Genomic DNA, 25427 nt, shown 5'->3' with positions numbered 1-25427 from the left:
TGTTGATAGGGCCAATTCAATCAGGGTGGATGTAGTCCACTCCCAATAATTGATGAGGAGGTATCAATTCCAGGAGAGGGGAAGTTGCTTTTGTAGTGAGCCAGCCAGTCCCTATTCAAGCCCAAATTAATGGTGTTAAATTTGCAAATGAATTTTAGTTCTGCAGTTTCTCTTTGAAGTGTGTGTTTGAGGTTTTTTTTTGTTCAACTGTGGCTACTTTTAAATCTGTTATAGAATGTCCAGGGAGATTGAAGTGTTCTCCATGCATTTGAAGGAGTGAGTTTTTTTACCCACGAAAGCTTATGCCCAAATAAATCTGTTAGTCTTTAAGGTGCCACTGGACGACTCATTGTTTTTGTGGATACAGACTAACATGGCTACCCCCGATAAGTTACACCAACATAAGTGTTCGAGTGCACAGTGCTATATCAGCGGGAGGGCGTCTCCTGCTGACATAGCTTCTGCTGCTCGAGCTCTCTTCACCAGATGCACTGCTCTATATATACAGACATAGTCTTAACTGTCACACTCTCAGTAGTTTTCCCCAACCTGAGGAAGAGCTTGAAAGCTTGTCTCTCTCACCAAAAGAAGTTGGTCCGATAGCAGATATTACCTCACCCACCTTCTCTCCCCAACTTAAATGATCTCTCTTCATGAATGAATCTTAAGCCATTTAACTAACCGTTTACGTTGGCTAAACAACCAATTCTAAACAGTGTTTAAGATTGCAACTCTTCTGAGTAGTAATTGACTGCTAATATAATAGGAAAAACTACCTGGGACATTGTTGAATGATCACTGATTTGCCTGTAATTCTGATGTGAGTAGATGCTGTCTCTTCTTATCTGTACAAAGAGTAAATGGTTCCTCAAATCTTCTGTCTCTTCTCCTGAAATCAACTTTCAGGAGAACAGTGAAACTCCATTGCTATTAATCCTTTATTGCCTTCACTGGCTTCTGCTGCTCTCTAAATCCAGTGGGAAAACTCTCTGGATTTTGTATAGCCCTGGTCTCGCCCATCTCCTTGAACTCTGCTCTTCCAGTTTGAGCTTCCTTTGTGGTATTGCTCCATCATTTGTGATGCCCCATCTCTTTAGAGCACTCTCCTATACGTCACCTCTTTACATTTTCTTTATAAACCATCCTACGCTCTTGCAATAGAGGAGTCATTTCTAAGTTATATTAAGGCTACTGTATACAAAAGCATTATTGATTTGGCATTCTAGTAGAAGATATGAAAGGTCAATTCTGATAAGGAAATAACTGTACAGTATATTTTGGAGTCAAAGGTTTTCATTGGAATCCTTTAGGTACAAAGTCTCTCACAGCTATATTTAACTTTTTAGCTGAAACAGCTGGGCCACAGTGTGGATAAGGTGGAATTCATTGTGATGGGAGGAACATTTATGGCCCTTCCTGAAGACTACAGAGATTACTTCATCCGAAACCTTCATGATGCTTTATCTGGACACACTTCCAACAACGTATCGGAGGCTGTCCGGTAAGCACACTTGGTGTCCTTCAACACGCTTTTTAAAAACCTTAAGTTAGCATAGGAAAACAAATATTGAGTGTGAAAATATGGGCTAAAATTTTCCACCCTGGGTGTGTTAGGCGATGGCCAGGGATGTTTGGTGAGGTGCCAGCTATGCCCGTTTTATACCATCCGTGACTTTAACCGCTAGGACGCACTGTCCCTTCACGGCGGGCAGCCCGGGCTAGGCTGACGGATGCCCCAAGGTCCTAACCACCCGTGACTTTAACTGCTAGAGCTCAGAGCTCCTTCGCAGCGGGCAGTCAACACTGACTGAAAGATGCCCCAATGGCAGCACTAAGAGCCTCTCCACACCCGTGACTTTAACTGCTAGAGCTCAGAGCTCCTTCGCAGCGGGCAGTCAGGATTGACTGACAGGTGCCCCAAGAGCTTGCCCCGTGGAGTCGGCACAACTCAACGCTAGGCTCTTAGTACTCTCACCTAATGGCCAGGCTTTATAGCCAAAACGGCTGAGGTTCTTTAATTGTGTTGGCTGCTTTACAGTAAACCAGAGAAACAAGTCAGGCTTATGCATAAATGGTTACCAAAATTTATTAAACTAGATTCTAATCATGTGGTTACAAAATTGCTAGTGCCTACTTATTTAAATGTAGAGATGTTACACACACAAACAAGTTACAAAACTGAAGCTACAATCCCAAAGAAAGAAAACAAAGTATAGAGCTCTATTTCAAAATATGTGTACACTAAAGATAGGAGATCAGGTGTGGGTGCTTCTTACCCTCCTTGCATCTCTCGATTCCAGCGGTGCCAAGCCAGGATCGGTCACTCAATTCCGCGGAAAGACGAATAAGGGACAAGGCTTAGGGACCCTCTTAGCTGCAGAAGCCTTGGGAGGCTGTCACTTATCTGACCAGCAGATAGATAGTGAAAAGCACTCAAAAATCATGGTGCTGTAGGTCCCCTACTTATACCTCTGTACTCCTTTATTCTCTTTCTCCTTTCTTGTGCCAAATTGGGGCTGGTCTATCTGGGCGACGCCAGCTCTCGCAAGAGTAGTTTACACTTGCAAGGGAGAGAAACAATAAGTGTCGACTACTGGACATTCCTTTTATTAGGGTAAATATTTTCCCACCTAGGATGTTGGTGTGTGTGCATCATGCTGTTTTAGTAGGGGCTAAGAGCCATGTCTGTCACAGCGCCTCTGCCTGCTGTGAGCCCAATCGTTGTATATGTTCCCAGAGGCACATTGTAGCAGCACACCTGTGCTTCTCTCAGCTTCAAAGGCTGTGCTGGAATTCATGTTAAGTGCCCTGTGGTTTTTGGCTCCCGTGTGTTTCCAGCAATGCTGGTCTGAGGGGGGGGGCTGGCTGTCTGGCTACAGGGTGTTCAAAGTTAGACAGTCAAATGTATATTTAGCTAGACTTCCAGTAGTGCTGAGCACCCACAAGTCCATTGGCTAAAAATCAGGCCATTTCTAATGTTCTTAATCATGGGTTTAACTTGGGTCCAACTCTAGGCACCCAAGCTGAAAAGTTTTCTCCACAGTACATGCCTATTTCTGTGTGATGTGGCATCAAATTGAGCAGATTGTTCTTACTTTGGTGTTTAGTCTGATTTTTACCATCAAAATGCAAACTCCCAGTGTATCTACAACCATGGTTTTCAACCTTTTTTCATTTGCGGCCCCCTAAAAAATTTCAAATGGAGGTGTGGACCCCTTTAGAAATCAGACATATAGTCTGTGGATCCCAGGGGTCCACAGGTGGAAAACCACTGTTCTGTGTTAATGACAGTCGTTCGTGAACCCCTTAGACATGGTCTGCCGACCCCTTGGGGGTTGAAAACTACTTATCTACAGCTCAGCTGATATCAACAATGACTGTTTTTGGGGTGCAAACTTTAAATTGTGTAGTATTTAAATAACATTGTGTTATCCAGATATCCGATTTAAATAATGACTCTTTTGGCAAAGAAAAAGTACACAAATATTCTTAATCGAGTTCATGAATAATGTAAGTGGATCTCAAAGTTTCCTTTTTAAAATTTCACATTTTGGGCGGCGTGGGGGGTGGGGGCACAGGATTGTGGATAATCTGAAAAATCTCCTGCTGGTAACATTGAGCTTCCCTCATCCTCTCATTCTGTACAGCTCATTTATGCATAGTCTATCATAATTCCCTCCCCTTCCCTCAAGGTGGTGATGCAGTTGGGCTGTCCACAGCTTCAAAGCTGTGGATGTATTACTTTTGTTCCCTTGCTGAGTATTTGTATGGGAAGGGATGATATAGGCCTGAGTCCTCATAGGACAACCTTTTTGACCCATTTTTTGAGGCTGCTAGTAAGAGGTTGAAGAGATTCATATCACCCGAGGGCAGTTGATTGTTCCATAAAGCTGAAACACAAACCATCAGCCCTCAGGATTTCCCTTGGCATCTGTTTCTTAAGCCACAGTGAACCCTCTTTATTGCATGCTTCAGTCTTTGCTGCAGATTTAAAGACTTAATATCCTCTTTAAAACATGCCTCTGCATATTTGTTGTTCTTACAGGTAACTCTTAAGATTGGAGAAAAATAGGTTTTTTTTTTCTTATGTACTTTGTGTATAGTCATTTTCACGATGTCCCTTGAGTCTTGTGGGTCTTTCCCATAGTAACAGGGCAAACCATTTTAGAAAATGGTGGTTATAAAAATCTCAGAAATGGTCAGGGATGCCTTGGGAGCAGCACTAGAATCTTGAAACTACTTTTAACTTTTTTTTTAAAATGGCTGGATTTCAAGTTGATCATGTTCCTTGAAGTTTGTGAACAATGTTAAATTTCTTTATATGGTATCTTCTTTTTAACATAAGAATGGTCATACTGGGTCATATCAGTGGTCCATCTAGCCCAGTATCCTGTCTAACAGTGCCCAGTGCCAGATGCTTCAGAGGGAATGAAAAGAACAGGCAGTTATCGAGTGAGACATCCCCTGTTGTCTTGTCCCAGCATGTGGCAGTCAAAGATTAGAGACACCCAGAGGGTAGAGTTGTATCCCTGACCGTCTTGGCTAATAGCCTTTGATGGACTTATTCTCCATTAACTTCTCTAATTCTTTTTTGAACCCAGTTATGGTTTTGGCTTTCACAACATCCTCTGGCAACAAGTTGTACAGGTTGACTGTGCTTTGTGTGACGAAGTTCGGGTGACCCGATATTCAGGGCTTTGTCTTATGGGTGCCTATTATCCCCCACCCCAATCCCGATTTTTCACACTTGTTGTTTGGTCAGAAGTACTTCCTTATGTTTGTTTTTAAACCTGCTGCCTATTAATTTCATTGGGTGACTCCTCATTTCTGTGTTATGTGAAGGGATAAATAAAACTTTATTTTTTCATTTTTCCACACCATTCATAATTTTATAAACCTCTGTTTACTTCATTCAAGATGATTTTTATCACTGTGATTGAAAGTAGCAATTGATTTCTTCACTAGACCACAAGGGGGTGTATTGTATTCTGTAAGCTACATCCTGTGCTTATGCTGTTTTGGAATTTGTTTTAATTTTAACCTTTTTATTACCTGTTTTTTTAATCATGTTCAAATGTTTGCTCTTTTCCTTATTAATTAAATGCAACTTTTTCTAGCATATAATAGGCTTGGGTAATACAAACTGCAGAAAGTGATCAGAATAAAGTCGGGCAGTTACTTATTATATGAATGCTTTGTTTCGTGGGTGTCCTGATCAGATCAAATGGCATATTTATTTAGATGAATAAGACACCCCTGCTTTTACTGCATGTTGCATCAGATAAACAACCACCTTCTTAGAAGCTATTTGATAAAAGTGAGTCCTTCAGAACTTCTGAGGAAGACAGAATGAGCAGTTAAGAAAGCAGCGAGGTCTAGTTAATATAATCTCTTCTCACGTTAATGGTGCGTGCATGTCAAAACACAACTGTTGTGCCTCTACTTGCCTGTCTCTCTCATTTTCTAAAAGGGTCAGCACCTCCCTGAATTCAGGCTACCTTTTTATATCTGTCACGGAGTGTGGGGGAGTCCAGGCCCTGCACCCCTCTTCCTGGGATTTACTGAGACTCTCAGCCAGCCAGTAAAACAGAAGGTTTATTGGACAACAGGAACACAGTCCAAAAAAGAGCTTGTGAGTACAACCAGGACCCCTCAGTCAAGTCCTTCGGGGGGAGCAGGGAGCTTAGACCCCAGCCCTGGGGTTCCCTGCGTTCCTCCACCCAGCACCAAACTGAAACTAAACCCCCCCAGCAAGTTCCCTTCTGCAGCCTCTGTTCACATTCCTGGGCAGAGGTGTTACCTCCCCCTCCCCCTCCTGGCTCAGGTCACAGGCTCTCAGGTCTCCCATCCCCAGGGCACATTCCCAGGTCAACACTCCCCCGTCCCTGCTGCGTCACATCATCAAAATATCCTAGCAGGCCAGGCTCTGAGTCACAACCTTGTACCACTTGACCCCAGGACTTGTGCCCTTCTCTTGGGAAGGTGGGCTGAACCTGATATAGGGTACAGTTGAGCCCCAACCCCTTAAAGAGCCACCTACCGCTATGGCAGCCCCCATTACCAGAGCATCTCAGTGCCTCACAATCTGTAATGTATTTCCTTAATGCTCCTGGGCGATAGGGAAGTGCTGTTATCCTAGCCCCATCTTACAGATGGGGAATGGAGGAATAGAGAGACTGAGGCCCAGAATCTCAAAAGTATTTGGGCTTCTAATTTCAATTGATGTTAAAATGATTTAGCCAAGGCTCCACATGAAATGAGTAGGCCTATACATAGATAACTGTCCAGCAGATTTTGCATTGTAAAACTGCAAAGAAAAATGTAGCTTTTCAGGGGTCCCTGAAGTATTTTTTTGGGTTATTAGGACTGGGTGAGGGTCACACTGAGAGACATCCTTATTTAGCTATTTCCTACCTCATTGTTATAACTTAGTTCAGTACTTTTAAGTGAAGAACTGGAGACAATGTGCTAAGTTTTAACTGGTGCCATTGACATTTCAAGAGGAAACAACCTTTTTAAAATCATCCATCTTTCTGCAGAGGCAGGGCTTTTTTCTATTTTAGATCTAACTTTTCTTCTGTTTTCCTCTGGAGGGCAGCAAATACTTTCTTTCTATTCAAATTTAAAAAAAAAAAAAAGCCTGGCCAGTGTTTCCAGGTGGAATTGTCAAATAAACATAATCATGAACAAATTGGGAAAACCAGTGCATGTAATTCAAGGAAGTAAAGGTTCCGTAGGGGAAGTACTTGTGGATGGATGATACTTTTGAAGGCTCCATTGAGTGTCTCCTACTCAGCTAAAAACCTCTGAAATTATTCCTTATTAAAACATAAAGAATCATGAAGAGAAGGATATAATTGTATTTGGTTTAGCGCTCTTGTTGTTGACATTTTAAATGATGAACTAAAATTCATTTGGGGGGCGGGGGGGAGTGTGAAAGTAGAAGACGGTCCAGTTTAATTCAGACGATAAATGTCAGCTGCTTCAGCCCGATGGAGATTTGATAATTCAAGGTCTGGCTACTACTAAGTCTTTCACCTATACTGTAGGTCACCATCTAAGCTTGTGTAGGCTGGTAGAGACAAAGTTGTTAAATGTGATGTCTCTAGCCTGGTCTCAGTCCAGTTCTCAATGACAGATGTCTGCATAATATTTGGCTTCTTCAGTAAACAGACAAATTTAAATTGGCATGAAAATTAAACTATCCATCAAGATGGTACGTCAAGTTTAAACATCTTGGTTGAGCTATGTGGGGAAAACTTGCATTACCAGTGCTATACTTTTCCTGTGGCTAAACAGAAACTATTTAGATAAGAATAAGTAAGAAATTTTCAAGTGGCACCTCCTGATTAAGCTAGAGGCTGGAAGATTGTGCAATCAGTGTGTCTTCTAGATAAGTAATATAAATTCATATTTCTTGCTTAACTTCATCGTGCATAGCTGTTGTAGCATATAAATGGAAGATTGCTGATCTGAGAATAACAGTATATGCTGAGGATAAGCTTTATATGTTGTGTGATTTGAGGGTTCAGCCTTTTTCCATTACAAAATCATCTCTTTTTGGTCTGGTTCTAAAAAGAAAAAAAAAGTCTGTAGTGCTGTTTCTTGCTTTATGTTGTAGCTAATGCATTTGTCTTCGTTCATTGCTCCAGGTTGTAATAGCTGTTGAGATTTTCCTCTCTACTGAAATTGTCTAGATTCATTGGTCTTTATACAGAGATCCCATTTGCTGTTGACAGACCATCCAGCTAAAATGTTTCAAAACCGCATTCTGCATATTGTCTTCTCCCAGTGAACTGAAGCTCCATGTGTTTGTATGTTGGAGAGCATACGGGTCTCAATTCAGATGAGCGTGGACAAAACTTTTTTTGGGTGGGAGAGGAGGGTCCAGTCACTTTTCTTCCTTGCCCCAAACCTGAGATCTGGCCAAATGCCACCCTTGCATTATTCCTATGAAGGTGACATGCTGACTTTTGTATCTGAGAGTCACTGCTGCAAGTCTGATAAATTCACTCCTCTGGCATCCTTATATATTCGGTACTATGTTTTGAATTTGTTCCAATCCTCTGTCTTATTTGCCTACATTTCATTTCTACTCGAAGAACTGTTCTGCGTCCTCGTCCTCATAATTTTATTACTTACTTAATTCCCCATTCCATGATGGTTTGTATTCTGGCTTCCAGTGAGGAAGACTCAGTGGGTCTGGATTTAGAAATTTTCAGTATGTCTTCTTCTTTCATTTGGTAATGGGTGCTGTTGGTAATGGGAGACTTCTCAGAAATATTGAATTAATGGGTAGACTAAGGAGTAACTGTGATCTTGTTAGATCTCCTAAATTAAATAGGGTAGAGTCTGACAAGTATTTCCATGTGAGATTTCCAGGGAAAACTTAAGTACTTCAGGAAGTGGTGATGAAATTGCTCTGAATAGGAACCAAACTAGTGCACAGATGTACCAGTTGGGAATCTGTGCTTTTGGAGGCAGTGTCTCTTGGTAAGATTCAAGAAGGCTTGACCGCTAGCAGTCATTTAAAAAAAAAAAAAAAAATCTTAACTTTTTTGTGGGAGCTAGCACTGGTGACCTGGTCAAATATCAGTGTGGAGTCATTGCTTCCTGCCTACCTCAGCCCACTCCCTTTTATTTTTAGTATTGTTCGCTTAGTGTGTGTCCTGCTCTGTTTAAAGATGGTGCTTTCATCTTTACCAGCATAGGATCTTTACTGGCAGAAATTCCCCAACTGAACAGGTGCATGAAAGTGAGCATGTTGCATACAAGAGTTATTCAAGCAAAGAATAGGGTTGTGACTTAAAAAGAAAAAAACTGGACCAAGCTCCACAGAGAACTGACCTTACACTCTCTTGCCAGGGTCCTTTATCACACATGGAGTAGGCAAACTGCCCCAGTTGGATATTTGTGTGGTGCTTGCCCACTATAGCAAAAAGCACTGTTTAGACAGTTCAGGCAAATGTACTTTCTCCAGAGGTTATTGTCTCTAGTGAGTCAGTAAGCTTGAGAACTTTACTGGTTGAGGAATGAGTAAATGACTCCTAGAACCATGAGGGATTTTGCCTTGGTAAAGAATATGCAACAAGGCTGAGAAGTTTTTTTTAATTTTTATCTCTTGAGAACACACAGCTTAGGCGATTTCAATACATTCCTGGATATCAAATAAAGATGTGGACTTTATGATAAGGGAACAACATCCCTCCCTTGGGAGGAAAGTTATTGTTGTGCCAAAGAATAATTGTAAGATGGGTTTTTTATTGTTGCTTTTTGATCACTAGAGAAATGCACCCCCCTGTGGGTACTGGAACAGTGACTTGATGAGAATTTGTGGCTGCATTTCTTCTTTCAAGAGGAAAGATGGAAGCAAGAGGTGTAAAATATAGGTGTAAATAATCATTTTACTCCTCCTCTGCCCGCACCACTCATGAAAGGTGATGAGCCTGCCTGTGTCCTATTGTGATTCATCACCTGATCCTGAAGGGCTGAGCACTCTTACTACTCCTATGAGTGCTGAGCACCTCTCAGGATCCAGCTTTTAATTAGTAAATGCTCGGTCCTCTTAGAGGATAAAATCACTTGAATTAACTTCATTGTAAATGGCCAGTGTGGTGGAAGCCTGCCTTCTCTCTATGCCTGTTCTGTGGCTAGCCTGGACTCTGGTCTCTAATTGGGTATATTTCATCAGTGCAAAACTCAATATACTAAAACCAAAACGCCCCCCCCACCCCCCCTTTTTTTTTTTGGTTCATTTTAATAATATGCTACATTACGTGCTTGATCTGGCTTTTTGCAGTCACATCCCTAATGGAAAAATAAGAACGGGGAGAGGGGTGATGGACCCCAACATTCTACAGGTCACTGTTACCCAGCATGCATGCACAATTAAATGACTAGTAAATAGACTAGTGGGTATAATGATAAGGCCTGGTCTGCATGCATAATAAGTTGTACAACTTTAACTGTACTAGTATAGCTAAAGCCTCACAACCTCCCTAGCGTGGACACAGTTATACCGATATATCTGACATAGCAATTGTACCAGTATAACTATTTCAGTAAAAAGTCACACTTCTGGTTTTATTCCATGGCAGAAGAATAACAACAGACTCAGGAAGATAACAGGACCATCATCCATGGCTGGATCTGCGTTAATCCCACTAACCTCCTTATAATGCCCTTGAAAAGACTCTTTTTTTTTTTTTTTTTTTTTCCCCACTTGTGGTGCACACTGAAAGCCTGAACCCAAGATGCTGAGCACCTGCAATACCATTTGATTTCTCTGATAGAACCATGATATTGCTTCTTGACAGGCATGGTCTTTGTTGCTTGGGTTTTTGCTTAAGTGCCTGTGTGTGTGGGTGACTAGTCAGCAAGGCTTCCTTTTCTTCCAAATGTTTCTATTTCTCCATGAGAAATTTCTCTTTGAGGTATCCCAAACACTGTCTTGCTCTTTTAAGAGAGGATGTAAGCAGTCAGAAGCTGCTAGCTGAGAGCCTTCATCAAAAGAGAGGACACATGTATTGACTTGGATCAGAATTTTAAAAAATGGCACTGGTTTTGGGTGCTTTAACTATTGGGTGTCCAATTTAAGATGCCATGGGCCTAATTTCTTGTGGGTGCTTAGCACCTTTGAGGTGTGCAGTAATTCTCCAAAAAGAGCCATATACCCACATCATATATTATTTGAAAGCTTGTTATGTGTACTTGCAAGTGGTGCTGCAAACATAAAGGTGAGATGAGACAATGGTATCCAAAATGAGAAAGTTTTGTGCACAGTTCCAGAAACACTGCAAAATGACCACAGTTTTTACTGTTAATTTCAACACCTTAATGTGTTTATTAATCAAAGCTACCAAACAACAACTTATTAAAAGATGTTTTAACTGTGTGAGACACTGCTTGATTCAAATACTAACTAGTACATTAAGCTTAGATTGTGGTTTTGTTTTATTTCTTAGCAAACAGATCAAAGTACATTGCTCTCGGGCCTTGAGCCCAGTCCTGGGAGGCTTCCCACGGTTCATGTCCTCTGGGCGAGTTTCCAAGGTTCATGCCCTTAAGAGGAGCCGTGTGTGCACTGCTCCTACACAACACTCAGGGTGTGCCCTGAATGTTGCCAAGTGCATGAACCCTGCATGAATCCTTCATTGGTGTGAGTGCAAGCTTGGAGGGCTTTGCAGCTTGTCACATCACAGTGCAAGAGGGAACCCAGATTGGTGAGGCAGAGGGCTCAACTGTACCTCAGTTCCACATGGCACCCTGGGACCCGTCACAACATGTACCGACTCAATTTGGGGATAGCTGAAACCCCCCATTATTACTGAGTTTTCTATTTTTATAGCCTCTCTAATCTCTGAACATTTCACAGTCACTATCACCATCCTGCAATGTGCAGAGAAGATGTTTCAATGGCACATGTTCTTAGTCACTCAATACGACCCGTGCCTATGTCCCTCTTCAGTGCTGATGGACCAATGAGAAGAACAGACTGAGCTGAATTAGGGCATCATGTGGAAGCCCAAGCTGAAAGTATCTATGAGCATGCAACAGAGAAACTACAGTGTGTAGTAGAGTTGCGATGACTGTCATACAAATGATGGCTAGAGATGAATTCCACACATTCAGTGAATTGGCTGCTGAATACTTGAGGTATTTCCTAAAAGGATTTGACAAAGCTAATACTGTAACTGTAGTCTTTGAGAGATATGATAACAGTAACTCTGTTGAAACTGCAGAAAGACAGCGCAGGACATGATCTAATTTGGAGGCAAGAAATACCAGGTGATTAGTGGGTGCCTTGTGCCTCCATGTAAGAAGCTTCTAAACTTGGCATCCAACAAGCAGGCACTTGTAAAATTTCTCTGAATATATGTTTCAAAATGCACCTGAGTGTGTAGGAGCACACCCAGCACAAACACTCCTTCTTGCTGGAGGCTTTTCCAGTGATAAAGTAGCATAGTCTATCTCAAGTAGAAGTGTTGAAGAAGCCCAAGACTTGTACAGTACTCAAGAGGAAGCAGACAGAAGGATGCTTCTGCATGTTCTGTCTCTCAATATGACTTTAGAGTGTTTTGGTGTCAAAGAAACCTTAGTGATTAGGTCACCTGATACAGATGTTTTGGTCCTTGCTGTTCCATACTTTCCAAAAATAATACGTAAATTGAAACAAGTACCATTACCAGCACAACTCACAAGTGTCGCTTCATACCTGTGCATGTAATTTGTGATTACACATCTGACTGCTGCAACATACTTGCTGGTGTACACACATTACATCCTTATTTGGTTTTGGGGGAGCGGGAAGAATCTGTGTTTAATCTTGTCAAAAAAAAGAGAGCTTACTGCTTTAGAGGTCTTGCCAAATTGGAAAAGTGACAGACAAGCAGCAATTTCTGCTATAAGTAAGTTGGTAACAGTGCATGACCAGAGCAAGAAAGAAACAGAGCCCACAGAGACCTGAATTCTTTGCACTTCAGTCTAGCCATCAAAAAGGACAAGTCACTGGCCAAACTTCCACCGTTTTGAAGAGCATGTCAAGTGAGCATCTTGGCAAACAAAGTTCTGGATGTTTTCACACACAGGTTAAACCAGCTATTGAATCACCATTGCAAAATGGAATAAAAAGTGTGGGTGATGAAATACTTCCTTCTTCAGGGGCCCAGTGGCATCAGAGCATCTACTAGACCTTATCTGTGTCTGTACCAGGAGAGGTCACTGCACAATCAACTGTTTCTGTAGTCAGAACCATCTTCCCTGCACAGAACTGTGTACATGCCAAGGCAATGAAGACTGTGGTAACTCGACAGAGGTTATAATGATGAATGTGATGATGATAATGATATTGACTAGAAATGTCATCAGCACTGTTTCGTTTCAGTGATGTGTTTAAAAATGTATTATTAGATTTTGTTTTACCCTTTAGATGTTGTGATTCTTTGAGGTTACAAAGAAATCCAATATTATATCTTGAAATAATACATAGTCATTAAACTAACCCAGACTGGGGGTTGGGACCCCTCGGGGGTCACAAGGCCATTACATGGGGAGTTGTGAGCTGTCAGCCTACACCCCAAACCCTGCTTTGCCTCCAGCATTTATAATGCTGTTAAATACATTAAAAAGTGTTCTTAATTGTTAAGGGGGGTCGCACTCAGAGGCCTGCTATGTGAAAGAGGTCACCAGTACGAAAGTTTGAGAATCCCTGAACTAATAGAATTGAATGCAAATATGTCATTGTTTATCCCTGTTGCTATAGTAATGGCACCACTTTGACAGTTCCATACACCTTGTCTTAAAGTAGACTTTCTTTAAAATTTCCTCAGCAAACATGCACTGCTTGAATGGTTCGCCTCCAGCCCTAAAATGTATTATTGTTGGCATGATTAGGTGATTATTAGATGCCCATGTCATAGCACCTCTTCAACTGTTGGGCATCTACTGCAATTCTTTGGGTTGAGACTATTGGCAAGAAAATGTGATGGAATAAGTGCTTGATCCCTTTGCTTCTTTACTACCTGAAATGTAATTTTATTGTTGGGTATGCCTTTCTCCAGTGTCTCCTGAAGTTCTTTCCAAATTTCAGCAGCATCAGCAGTCTTGCTGCAGTTTGTCCAAAGCTATGGAGTTAGGTATGAGACTGTTCAGTGTATCTTCTACGTCTCTTGTTAGTCCAATGTGGCTACTTTTGCTGTGATAGTTCCATCTGTTTGGGCACCATTTTTTTCACAAATTGTCATCAGACCAGGCCAGATCTTAATAAATAGCTCAAACAGTCAACCACTGTATTCCACTGTACATCTTGGGGGAGAATTAGTTTGGATTCTCCTGCTTTCTTCAGAGTAGCTGAAGCAAAGTGGTTGTTACAGAAGTATTTTGTAATTTCAACATCATTTTCCTTTATTCCTGGAAATAAGTCTTTGGCTAAAGTGAGCACTTCACCCGTATAAGTTTCAGGTTCCCTTCATTATTTTCTTATAGATTTCTTCTCATCTTTGCTACTTTGCAGCATTGACTGTGACAAAACTACACACTTAATGGTTTTTTTTTTCACAGTTTATATTTTACTGCAATTTCTTCTAGGTTACCTGCAGTATGGGCATTTCCTGATGTAGCAGTTGTTTCTACAAGATAGACAACCCCATCTTCTGTTGTCACACAAGCACATATTACTGGATCATTGTGTACATTGCTGCACCCATCACAACTGTGATTAATGAATTTTCTGTCAGTGTTTGCACACTGTTCAGTTTGCTTCTCATACACTGGCTCTAGCAGTGTCTGCTCTGTCAGATGGAGTGTAGCCTGGCTGTAATGATTGAACCTGTCAATGATTGAGCCTGTTTGTTCTGAACAAGACGAAAGAGAATTTGTTGCATAAATGAACCAAGCAATCTTTTCATCTGGGGAATCTAGTTCAAATTTGTTTGTCCTGATTATGAAGTCATCCCTGTATTTACTGGTTGGTTTAAAAAAAAAAAAAAGAGAGAAAAGGAAAAAAAAAACCGTCAACAGATAATTTGCTGTTTGTATGTTTAGTTGCAGCACTGCTGGTGACTTTGAAGTTGTAGATGTTGCTGATGTTGGACGTTCATAACCTTTATGTCTAAGCTGGACCTTGAAACAAAATGGTAAAAGTCACTCTCAATCACTGAGTACCAGTGTTTTAAAAAAGTTGGATTGTAAATGAAAGATTTCTCTTCCTGCAGCTGTTTGTATCACTGTTTAAATTATATAATTTATTTTAAACAGTTTTTTAGGGAAAACAATAAATCATGAGATTTATTGAAATCTATTTAAATCGTTCTCTAGCAACATCAATCTAGTTTGATTTTTTTCAAATATTCATAAATGCTTTAAAACTTTACTTTTAAACAGGAAGCATAGAATGTTTGATTATATTGAGCAATAAAAAAATAATTTCAGAAGTCCAGCAGTACCAGTAAAAATGTAAGTGATAAATACTCCCACAACAAGCATACCAATTATATTTTGAACACAAACATTTTGAAATTCATAAGTAATCCACCCAAAACACAAATGTATGACAATAATCTGTTATTTACTAGCATAGTAAGACATGATAGGCAGTTCATAAGAATGACGCAAAAAATAAGTTTACTAAACAGTTGATCTAGATTGTTCAGTCGTGTCTACATCACCTTCAAAGTCATTGCCTTTTTAGGAGCATTTTTCATAATGTTTCATTCTGACAAGCAGGCCTTGCACCTCTTTGTTGCACTGTTTACTTTACTCACTGGCACCTGTTCCTTTTGTACCCAGAGGTACAGGAATTTCTTGAAAAATATTCTCAGTCAGGGTCTTTTTACCACCTGCAGCCCTGGCAGTTTTTTTCCCCTCCAGTTCTCAGGTGTTGAAATCAGCACTAGCAGCTGCACTCTGAAGAATGTAGTCCTTCCTTCCTGCAGTGCCCTGCTTTGACACTGGTGTTGCTCCTCTCTGGTTGCATACTCTGCTCCTTCTGCCTTGTTACATAACTGCCACCCCTACCCCTTGCCCCATAAAAACAAAAGAACTAAAAACAGTCAAAGACTTCTGCTTGTGTAATGCACATGCCTTTTTGCACTGCAGTATTTTATTTGTTTAGAGACTGAGTGAGGCAGTTGGGAAATTAATGGATTTCTGTTTGTTTTGTATCTCTGCCTGTGTACACATGCAAGGAGCCAGCAGACGGCCATTTACTTGAAGTGTCCAGAAGCAAGGGCTGATAGTTACTGGGCAGATCAGTGTTTTTTCATGCTCTGGAGAGCAAGTTTCCATGGTGCAGGGAGTAATAAATATTCGTAATTTGAGAACTGAGCCAATCAGCACTCAGGTAAGGAGAAGCTATAAAATAGGAGTATGAGACCACCCAGGTGGGCTCAGTCAGTGGATGGCCCTGATGGGATACATGATGGTGTCTCCTGGAGTCAGAGGCTGGTTCCCAACGCCTCTGATGACTTTGCCAGTAGCGTCTTGCACTCAATAGCACAGATTCTAGGTCCCCCACGGGATCAGTGGCCTATTGTGCCATAGTTATAAAGCTTGCCTCAAAAGTTAAATGATTTTCTCCTCCTTCTTTCTTTATATAGAAAACAAGCCTTGAACTTAAAGTTTTTGATAGGCTCAGGAATTCAGCATATTTATTTTTATTTAAATGTTTTAGAGATTATAGTAAGTATAGGCCTTAACCGATTTTGCATTAAATTCAGATTTTGTTTTCAACAGGTTTATTTTTAAAAAGAAAAATGTAACATTTAAATAATAATTTTTTAAAAAAACATTTTTTTGTCCTTCTCCCAACCTGCCCTTGGAGGGATATGAGCTCTTTTTATGTCATTATGAAAAATAAGTTCTGTGTGCCCTAACAGCAGGGGATTATCTGTAATCCGCTACAAGTTTTGCTTTCAGGTAGTAAAAAATAACGGAACTTTTTTTTTTAAAAGGCTTTCCTTTAGTAACAAATTTAAAAGTCTAATTAGTAGTGTAGTGATGAAGGGTTGTCAAAGAATATTTTGTCAGTTTTTGCTGCAGAGTGTAGGTTCCACAATTAATTAGGGCAGTGGTTCTCAAATTTTTTTTACTGGTGACCCCTTTCACACAGCAAGCCTTTGAGTGCGACCCCCTTTATAAATTAAAAACACTTCTAAAAATATATTTAACACCATTATAAATGCTGGAGGCGAAGTGGGGTTGGGGTGGAGGTTGACAGCTTGTGACCCCTCCCCCCCATGTAATAACCTCGCAACCCACTGAGGTGTCCCGACCCCCAGTCTGAGAACCCCTGAATTAGGGTCTCTTCCCCCCCCCCTTTTTTTTTTTAAATATAATTATTATGAATAGTATCAGTGCTATTCTACAGCCGTATGTAATGCTCTGTGGGCAAGCAAGACACATTCCTGACTTGCCCATTATGGCTAGTGACAAAGGATATTTCATTGGGGGAGTGTGGCATTAATTTCATTTGCCCCTCTTGTGGCTAGGAGGTAGTCCACACTATATTATTCTAGTGGCATACATGTAGATCACTTGCACCAGAATTTCCACCCTGTTTTCGTCTCTTTCCTTTTATTTGCAAAGAGTGGGAAGCTAATCCGACCTTTCTAGAGGCACAAGTAGCTTCTCCCTGTGCTCCAGAATGTCTAATGGTGCTCCTGTGGGTCTGAAAGCAGCATTTGCCATTACAGTCTGATTTCTTGCTTCCTAAGTGGCTGATTTTCAGTATTCATCGCATCCTTTTTTGCTAAGAGCTTGAGAACTCCTACCATTAGATTGGCTGCACACTAGTGTGCAGCCATATCTTTGCACTGCTCATCTTATTTGAAGAACCACTTTTAGTTGCTAAGGCATATTATTCAAAACATATGTAAGATGATCAAAGCAGGATTGATCATGAGTACCTGATGATGTTCGGATTTCAAAGTATTTTAAGTCTGCCACTTTTTTTTCATAATCTCAGCGACTCCGCAATTTAGAAGGATAATGACGGCTATTTTTCCTGCCACCCTCACCCTCCACGGTTTCATGCCTAGTATAGTCATGCAAGCAGATTGGCCACCCCTTCTTTCTATTTGATTTATTATTTCTGAATATTTTACACATGGGAGGAAATACTACAGGTTTCTGCCAACATAAAGGAGACTACTAAAACTGAGATGGAATGAATATACTTAACAGCATGTACATACACCAGCACATATAGACTTGACATTATTTGAGATTTGCTAAGAGCACAGCAGAAAACAAATATTTCCTTGGACTCTTCTCAGGTGAGTAAGATGTTTAGTCTTCGCAGAAATGATAGGTGTGCTTGTCTTAGAAATATCTGTAAATACAGTTGAGCTGAGCTCTGCTTTTTGCTGGTAGAAATGATGGCTTTCATGATCTTGAAATTATTGAAGCTGGAAAATTAATTTCAGGGTTTTTTAGATTTTTAGGAAATTACTTTTTCACACGCACAGAAGGTGATTTTCTCATTTTTGCTGCTCTAATGCTATGTCCATGTAATTTAGCAAGAACAGCAACTTCTCCAGTGACTGTACTGAAATGTTAATGTTAGGTTGGACCTGGGTGACCAACAGGGATTGACAATGAGATGTGAAACTGAGTTAATCTCCTAGTCAGTTTGAATATGACTGGGGTCCAACTTCTAGCTTTTCAGTTCAAACCCTGTCCCCCATGCTGTGGTGGCAACTTTTGATTGCTATCTGTTTGTTGGGCTAAAAGTATTAAATAAACTGCTTGGCTCCAGTTCCTACAGAACATGTCTCCATGTCGTCAAAGCATTGTATTAGTTGGTATCGTAGTCTGCTTCTGCAGTGTGTGCAAGGATAAATATTTGAAACTATCGTGCCATAAATTTACATGACACTTGGTGAACAGGCCCCAATCCTGCATTGGGCAGAGCCCTGTCTCTGAATGGAGCTCAGTGCAGAAGTGGATGATCCCTTGTCCTGAAGTGCTTACATACGTCCTGAACTACCTTTTTCCCCAGCAGGGATTGCTTTCCAAGATGTGGTTAAAACATGCTGCTGGGGTAGCTATACATAGTTTGTGGTGCAGGTGCTTGTGCTCTGTTTACTGCATAGAGGGTCCGATTCCAAAAGGAGAAATCGGTCACCTTTCAGCATCACTAATTTCCCTTTAAGGAAAAGTCATTTTCTAGCAAGATGGTTCAGTGTGAGGGTCTGAAATGTCAGGTTTAATTTTTCAAACTTTATATAAGACAATAAGCATTTTTCTATGACTGAGAACGCTGAACTGAGTGAAATAAAATGTTGATGGCAGAGGTGGAACTTCTAGTGTAAACTGAGCGTGGTATTTTGATCACCATGTCATCTAACCATGTTCAAAGCAGGTTCAGACAACACAGTGGATAATACATCAGTAGCTAGTGCCACACTGTCTACATTAGAGCTACCATCAGTGAAAAATTATTGAGCTGTGCAATGGAACTAGCAACTCCTGTGCTCTGTTGCAACAAGTTTGAGTATATGCAGGAAGTGTTAGGCAAGAATAGAGTAGCCTTGTGTATTGCAACACCTTTGTGAGGGAGGTAATTGTTATCCCTCTTTTACAGATGGGTGACATGAGACAGGAATCCTATTTACAGTGAAACAAGTTTAGCTTTATCTTTTAAAACATGGTTTGCCTAGCAACTTGTCTAAGGTTACAAGGAGAGTCAGTGACAGAGCTGGGAATAAAACCCAGGAGACCTAGTGCGCAGGACCCTGCTATATGTGCCTATATTTTATATATATTTGAATAGAAAAATGTACCATTTCTGCCTGTTGTCAGAAGATTAAATTCTGTGCGATGGAACTTTGTGTAGATAACTTCCTCTGGTTTCTAACATCCAAACCATAGACTTTCCCTTGCAGTTTTGGATTATGGCTGCTTTTTATTATCTGCAGTTACAATTTTATTGGTACAATTGTATTTTTTCCTTGAAGCAACAATCAATCTGTTTTCCTTCCACTAGCTAAATGTTTTTTATGTGTGTCAGATGGAAAAGAGCTGATGCTATTTTGTAGGAAGGTGCAGAACCTCCAAAACAAATTTTTACTGGGTACAGGGCTTTTATGCAATAATGGTTTTTCTAAAACATTTTTAATCTTCAAAGCTCTTTTCAAGCATTAATCCTCACAGCACCCCTGTGAGGTAGGTGAGTATAATCCCTAATTTACAGCTGGGGAAACTGATATTAAGAAGTTCTTACTTGCTCAAGGCCACACAGTCAGTATCAGAGCTGGGATTTGAACTATGGTTTTCTGGCTCCTAGGCTTGTGCTTATAGACCACATCTAGTGAAGCCTTTCTCATGAATTCCACTAAGAATAGTTTTGCATTTCACTGAGATTTAATAAAGGATACTGCCAAGTCACTTTTCATAATTTTACATAACATTTTTGTCTTTCTTTCCTTTCTCTTGTTGTTCTGTATCTATAACCAGGTGCACATTGACTATTCACTGATTAGCTTCAGTGTAATTATGGCTATGTCATATATTACCTATGTTTATTAACAGAGACCTTTCTTTAAACTGTCATTTTGCAAGGTCCTGGACCAAATCCTGCAGCAAAGGTATGAAGTCCTGGACAAACTTTGGTTACCTTGGCATGAAATTTTTATTTTAGTCTTTATTTCATTGCACACAGCAGTTTTATCCAGTTGCTTGTACTTTTCAGTATCATTGCTCTGACATCATTCACTGTTCATGGAATATAGTACCTTTTCAGTGCACTTGAATGGGCACTATTTGTCTAGAGAAATAGGGATATGATGAGACCTGTCTTATGGGGCCAGCAGCTATTGATCACATACCCAGAAGTGGCATTTAACTAAAGGTCAAACAAAATTGTACTGGAAACTATATTTAAAATGGTTATTTGAAATATGGGGTTGCCTATAAGAAGCAGTCTCTAATGCAGGTTTTGTAGTCTATTGTGTGGCAGAGATGCCAGAAATGGGGAGGAATACAAACCAAATGTTGCATGTAGCGCCATATTATGTTTGTTCTTCTTTTTGATGCACGATATAGGTTAAGTCCTCCAACTAGCAACATGCTAAATAGAATTGGTATTTTAAAGCTGAGAGAGAGACGTTAGATACACAGCCTGTTTAGGCTAAATGAGCAAATGGACAAAAAGCCAAGTATTCCTACTATTGAGAGACTACCTTTCTGAGAGTCCATAGCTAAAAAATGAAAAAAGTGGCACCTGTCCTGCTTGCTTGTCATTGCCCTGTGTAAACTGGGATTTGGTTTTGAAAATAGTTTGAATACTAATTGTTGCAGAAGTGCCTGCTGATAGCTACTTCCTTATTAAAAAGTGATTTATCTGATGCTGCTGGTATGGGAGGGTGACCAAGAGGTCATGAACCATTTCCCCATCATTTAGTAGGAGGAAAGCTGTTTTTTAGTGCAGGGAGTTCTCTTACACTTTTTGGTAGTGTCCCCCACATCTTCAGAGTGTCTTGCAGACCTATCTTGCCTCTCATTCATTGTCACCTGGATCACCTCTATGTACAACTATTCAACAACCCTGAGGCCACTACAGCAATTCCTTAGTGGGGAAAATATTTGACTATTTTTAATTGTTCTACTGGTGGCTCCTTTTTCGTACCTTCCTCCTTGTTTTCAGCTGCTTTTACAGGCAACCAAGTCCTTCTTTGCAATGAAGAGCCTGGACATCTGCAGAAACATTTGGGGAAGCAATGAGGTGGACCACCAGCAAGGGTTCCACATTTTGACAGTGGTTAGTCTAGTGGGTTGATCATGGGCCAAGGAATCAGGCATTATATAAGAACCAAGTATTTGTTCTAATTAATACAATAATAACTTATGTAACATCTAAAATGTGTTATGTATTAGTGGCCAAGCTCTCTTGAATTCTGATGCATTGGAATTGTCTGTTGCTCCACCTTATCACCTTTTGTGTTGGAGTAATGGTAGGTGCTTGGTTAAAATCTTAAAATAAATTAATACACAGTGGAAATAAGAATCCCTAAATATCTTCCGTCATGTGACAAATTAAATAATCTCTTCTGACTGTTTGAATGACAGCTGTGGCTCAGCTTCTCAAAAAAACTTTCATATGTTGCTGGAGTCTTTAATCTCTAGGTTCTCAGTTCAGTTGGGTAGTAACTTAGGATCTGTGGACCTATCCATTTGCAGAAGGGAAAATTTTCAGTTAAGCAACCACAAATTCTCCTAGTGGCTGTCTGAAGGCACTTAAGTGACTAATATATTCAGCTTGCTGTGGATGAGTGTCAGTTTAACAGAAAATACCAGAATTGGTGCTAGTTGACTTGCTTCATGACACCAGCAGAGAGGGCAAGGACCGAATGGGCCATGGTGAGCAAACTCTCCTCTCGTGCCCATGCCAGGTCAGGTTGAGGAACGCTATGTGTGTGCCGTGAATACCTGAAGGATTTCAGTTTCCAGAGCTGGCACCTCACCAGTACAAATTCATGAACATCAGAAAATTTGGTGTGGTGGAGGAGGAGATAAGAATCTGCTTCCCATCCCAATATCTTGGCTGATAAAAGGTTATTCTTTTCTGATCTTCTAGTCTTTGGCAAAGGTGCATATAAAAGTTGTGGCAGTCTAGCTCCTGCCACAGCTGTACATATATGTTTTGTTTGAAAAGTTTCACTCCATCTGTAAACTCATTCACACTTGGGTTCTTTTTATTGAAGTTCAACTTGAATTTGTATTGAAAAAACTGTGTTTAGACATTGGTGTTGCCTTCATCTTGAAGATGAATGGTGAGGTTTAAGTATGTTTGTTATCCCAGGGAATCCTCCAGGGTTTTCTTTTAGGAGTCTTCCCATGCCAAGAAGATTTGTATATTGCACCCTTCAGAGCACACATGCTTCCAGAGGTGGAGCTCTTCAGAAGCTGATTTGGAGATCTAAGACAATGCCTACAGATTTTTGACATGATTATGATTGTAGAGTTCATGCGTGCCTTAGTTCTGTGCTGTTGGACATTTATGCACTTCCCCATGTCTAACCCCTGTCCAGTCTCTCACATACTGCATGTGTTCTGTAGCAATGCTTAGCGTCCCCATGTGACTGGGAGGGTGTCCCCCCTATAAGGTTATGATGTTGCTTTGTGAAGGTTGAGAGCAGAGTTGAAAACTGTGTGAAACTTTAATCCCCTAAATTATCATAGTTACCTCTTTGTTGGTACTCAAGCCAAACATTTACATGGACCATAGATTGAATTATTTTTGTATGGCTCAAGGCTGAGGTACATGGACAGAATGGGATAGGGGAGGCTTGCAGTGCTGCTGCTCATGGACTTTTTCTGTGGATAAAGGACTTTTAGAGATGTCAGTCTGGTTCCATTCATCACTAAAGAAATTGAGAAGGGAATTAAAAAAGTTAAGAATTCCAGCTGTTAAAATTGATATTCTTTTACACACAGATTATGTCTTGGGTCTCCACCAAATTGTACTGAACTATGGTGCATCTGTCATTGGGAAGGGGTTTGTGACTGATCTAATGTGGTGGCATTCCCGAAAAAGGATCGTTCTTGCGAATCTTTTAGCAAACAGTGTAAATAGTGTTACTTTATGAAAATTAGCCAAGTAATAGTTTAGTCTTAGTTAATAATTATCTTATTTTTAAAGTACTGTAGCTGTTCCATTATTGTAAAACTGATCCTTGAGAAACTGGTGCTGATGTGAAACAGAATCCTTTTTGACATATATTATTTCTGGAATCGATGACCAAAGAAGTCATGAAGTGCTATGATACAAAGGCAGTTGTACTTCACAGTTTTAGCAGTAAGCGTTAAGGAGTCCATACTATGAACATTTTGCATTACCACAAATGTGACTTCCTAACTACGTGTTCTGTGAGTAAGATCTAATGCCTGTCACGTTCACCAGCAGAAAACTGTAGATGTTGAGCTCATTATTGCTGTTGCTCAGATGCTGGAGTAATGATCTAGCAAGGCTATTAGAGTTTGAGAGAGACAGAAAATTTCAGTACTGGGGCTTGCTTAATTAAGGAATTTGCATGTTCATACATGATACTCAGTTTTTTCCTCAATACTTTGTGGATACTGATAGTTTAAGTGCACCTTTTTTTGTAATGTCAAATGCATGGACACACAGGCTATGTCTACAGGGGGATAAGAGTCGCATGGCTGCAGCTGGCTTGGGTCAGCTGACCTGAGCTCATGGGGCTTGGGCTGTGGGGCTAAAAATTGTTGAGTAGAGGCTCGGGCTGGAGCTCGAGCACTGGGACCCTCAACCCTCACAGGGTCCAGAGCTTAGGCTCCATACCAAGCCCGAATGGATACACAGAGATTTTTCAGCCTCGGAGCCTGCGTCCACTGACTCAGGCCAGCTGCTGTTTTTTTTGTTTTTTGTTTTTATCTTCGTGTAAACATGCTTACTGGCATTTCTCTTGAGCCAGATTGGGGGTGGCAGGAACCATTTGAAAGTGGAATTGGGGAGCCTGTGAGGAAAAAGCCTAAAAACTTGCAGAGGGTGAACTGTGGCAATATCTATATCTTTGGGACTTCTTCCAAAGTGCACTGCTTAGAGCTGAGTGCACAGGGAATAAACCAAGGCTTTCCAGGACACCCTCAGAGGGGCTTACCTGGGATACTGGGCCCTCACAGTCTCCTGACATTGTTTACTTCTCTCTTAACTTGACTCTAGACTCCCCCCCCCCCCTTCCCCCTCATGATTTGCTATATTGCCCTTGGTGGTTGTTACTCCTTCCTTCCATCCCCTCTCCTAACATTGTCACCCCTCATTGCCCCTGTTACACTGCTCGTCCTCCTTTTCTCCTTCTCTCCACTCACTCCTCTTTTATTCAAACTCTTCCTTTTCCCCACTTGAAACCCAAATGTTCCAGCCAAAATCCCCTAAAACAAGGGCTTTTTTTAATCAATACAATTAAAATATATAAGCAAATGTGACACACACAGCATGGAATTCACCTGCTATGGGCCTGCACCTTCCTTGATTGCTTTGCTTGTACATTGTCTCCTTATCTTGTATCTTTTGTCATTTTAGCTAGTAAGTGCTCTAGGGGTGAGGGATAGCACAGTGGTTTGAACATTGGCCTGCTAAACCCAGGGTTGTGAGTTCAATCCTTAAGGGTGCCATTTAGGGATCTGGGGATTGGTCCTGCTTTGAGCAAGGGGTTGGACTAGATGACCTCCTGAGGTCCCTTCCAACCCTGATATTCTATGATTCTGTGACGGGGCTGTCTTACTACAGTTGAACCTTGCTTTTTATAAACACCAGTCTTGTTATAAACCATTTTCCCGATGAGGAAAAAAAGTTGTATCGTGAAAGTGATGACTAAGAACAAACCAACACCCTTTTGTGTTCCTATGCCTTTCATACACTGGAAATCACAGTGTTTTGAAAGACAAGAAGAAAGCGAGGCAGTGCACTATATTGCACGTACGTACCATACCTACTGTAATTTTGAGATGTTCAATTTTATTATCTTTTTGATTTTTATGGACTCAATCCCCATTTAGTTAATAAAATAGGAGATATGCCTAACACAGAATGTAGAATTTCCCTCAGTGGTTCTTGCATCAAGTCCATAACTTTAGAGCATATCTTTTAAAAAGTCACACATTTAGGAACAAAGAACGCTGGCCATGTTGATCGGGTGGAGGTCTCTATCCTGGAAAAGGGCTCGGGGGTTCATGGTGGATAACCAACTGAACACCAGTTCCTAGTGCAGTGCTGTGGCCAAAAGGGCTGTGATCCTTAGATGCATAAACAGGGGAATCTTGAGTAGGAGTAAAGAGGTTATTTTACTTCTGTATTTGGTACTGGTGCTCCCACTGCTGGAATACTGTCTGGATACAATTCAAGAAGGATGCTGATAAATCTGAGGATTTGGAGAAGAGCCACGAAAATGATTAAAAGGTTCGAAAACATG

General features: G+C 40.7%; 1 protein-coding gene across 4 annotated transcripts in view; it reads left to right on the top strand.

Annotated features, from left to right (window-relative positions):
• Positions 1-25427, top strand: part of ELP3 (elongator acetyltransferase complex subunit 3) — a 150192-nt gene that overhangs the window by 27853 nt on the left and 96912 nt on the right. For all 4 annotated transcript variants that reach the window (XM_074947394.1, XM_074947395.1, XM_074947396.1 and 1 more), the window contains one exon: positions 1347-1501. In XM_074947394.1, coding sequence (XP_074803495.1) covers positions 1347-1501 — 155 coding nt within the window. The remainder of the gene's footprint in view (positions 1-1346; positions 1502-25427) is intronic.

This window comes from Natator depressus, chromosome 3, assembly GCF_965152275.1.
Source record: "Natator depressus isolate rNatDep1 chromosome 3, rNatDep2.hap1, whole genome shotgun sequence".
In the NCBI taxonomy this organism is placed as follows: Eukaryota; Metazoa; Chordata; order Testudines; family Cheloniidae; genus Natator; species Natator depressus.
Note: the sequence above shows the minus strand (reverse complement) of the source record. Positions and strands in the feature narration are given on the sequence as shown.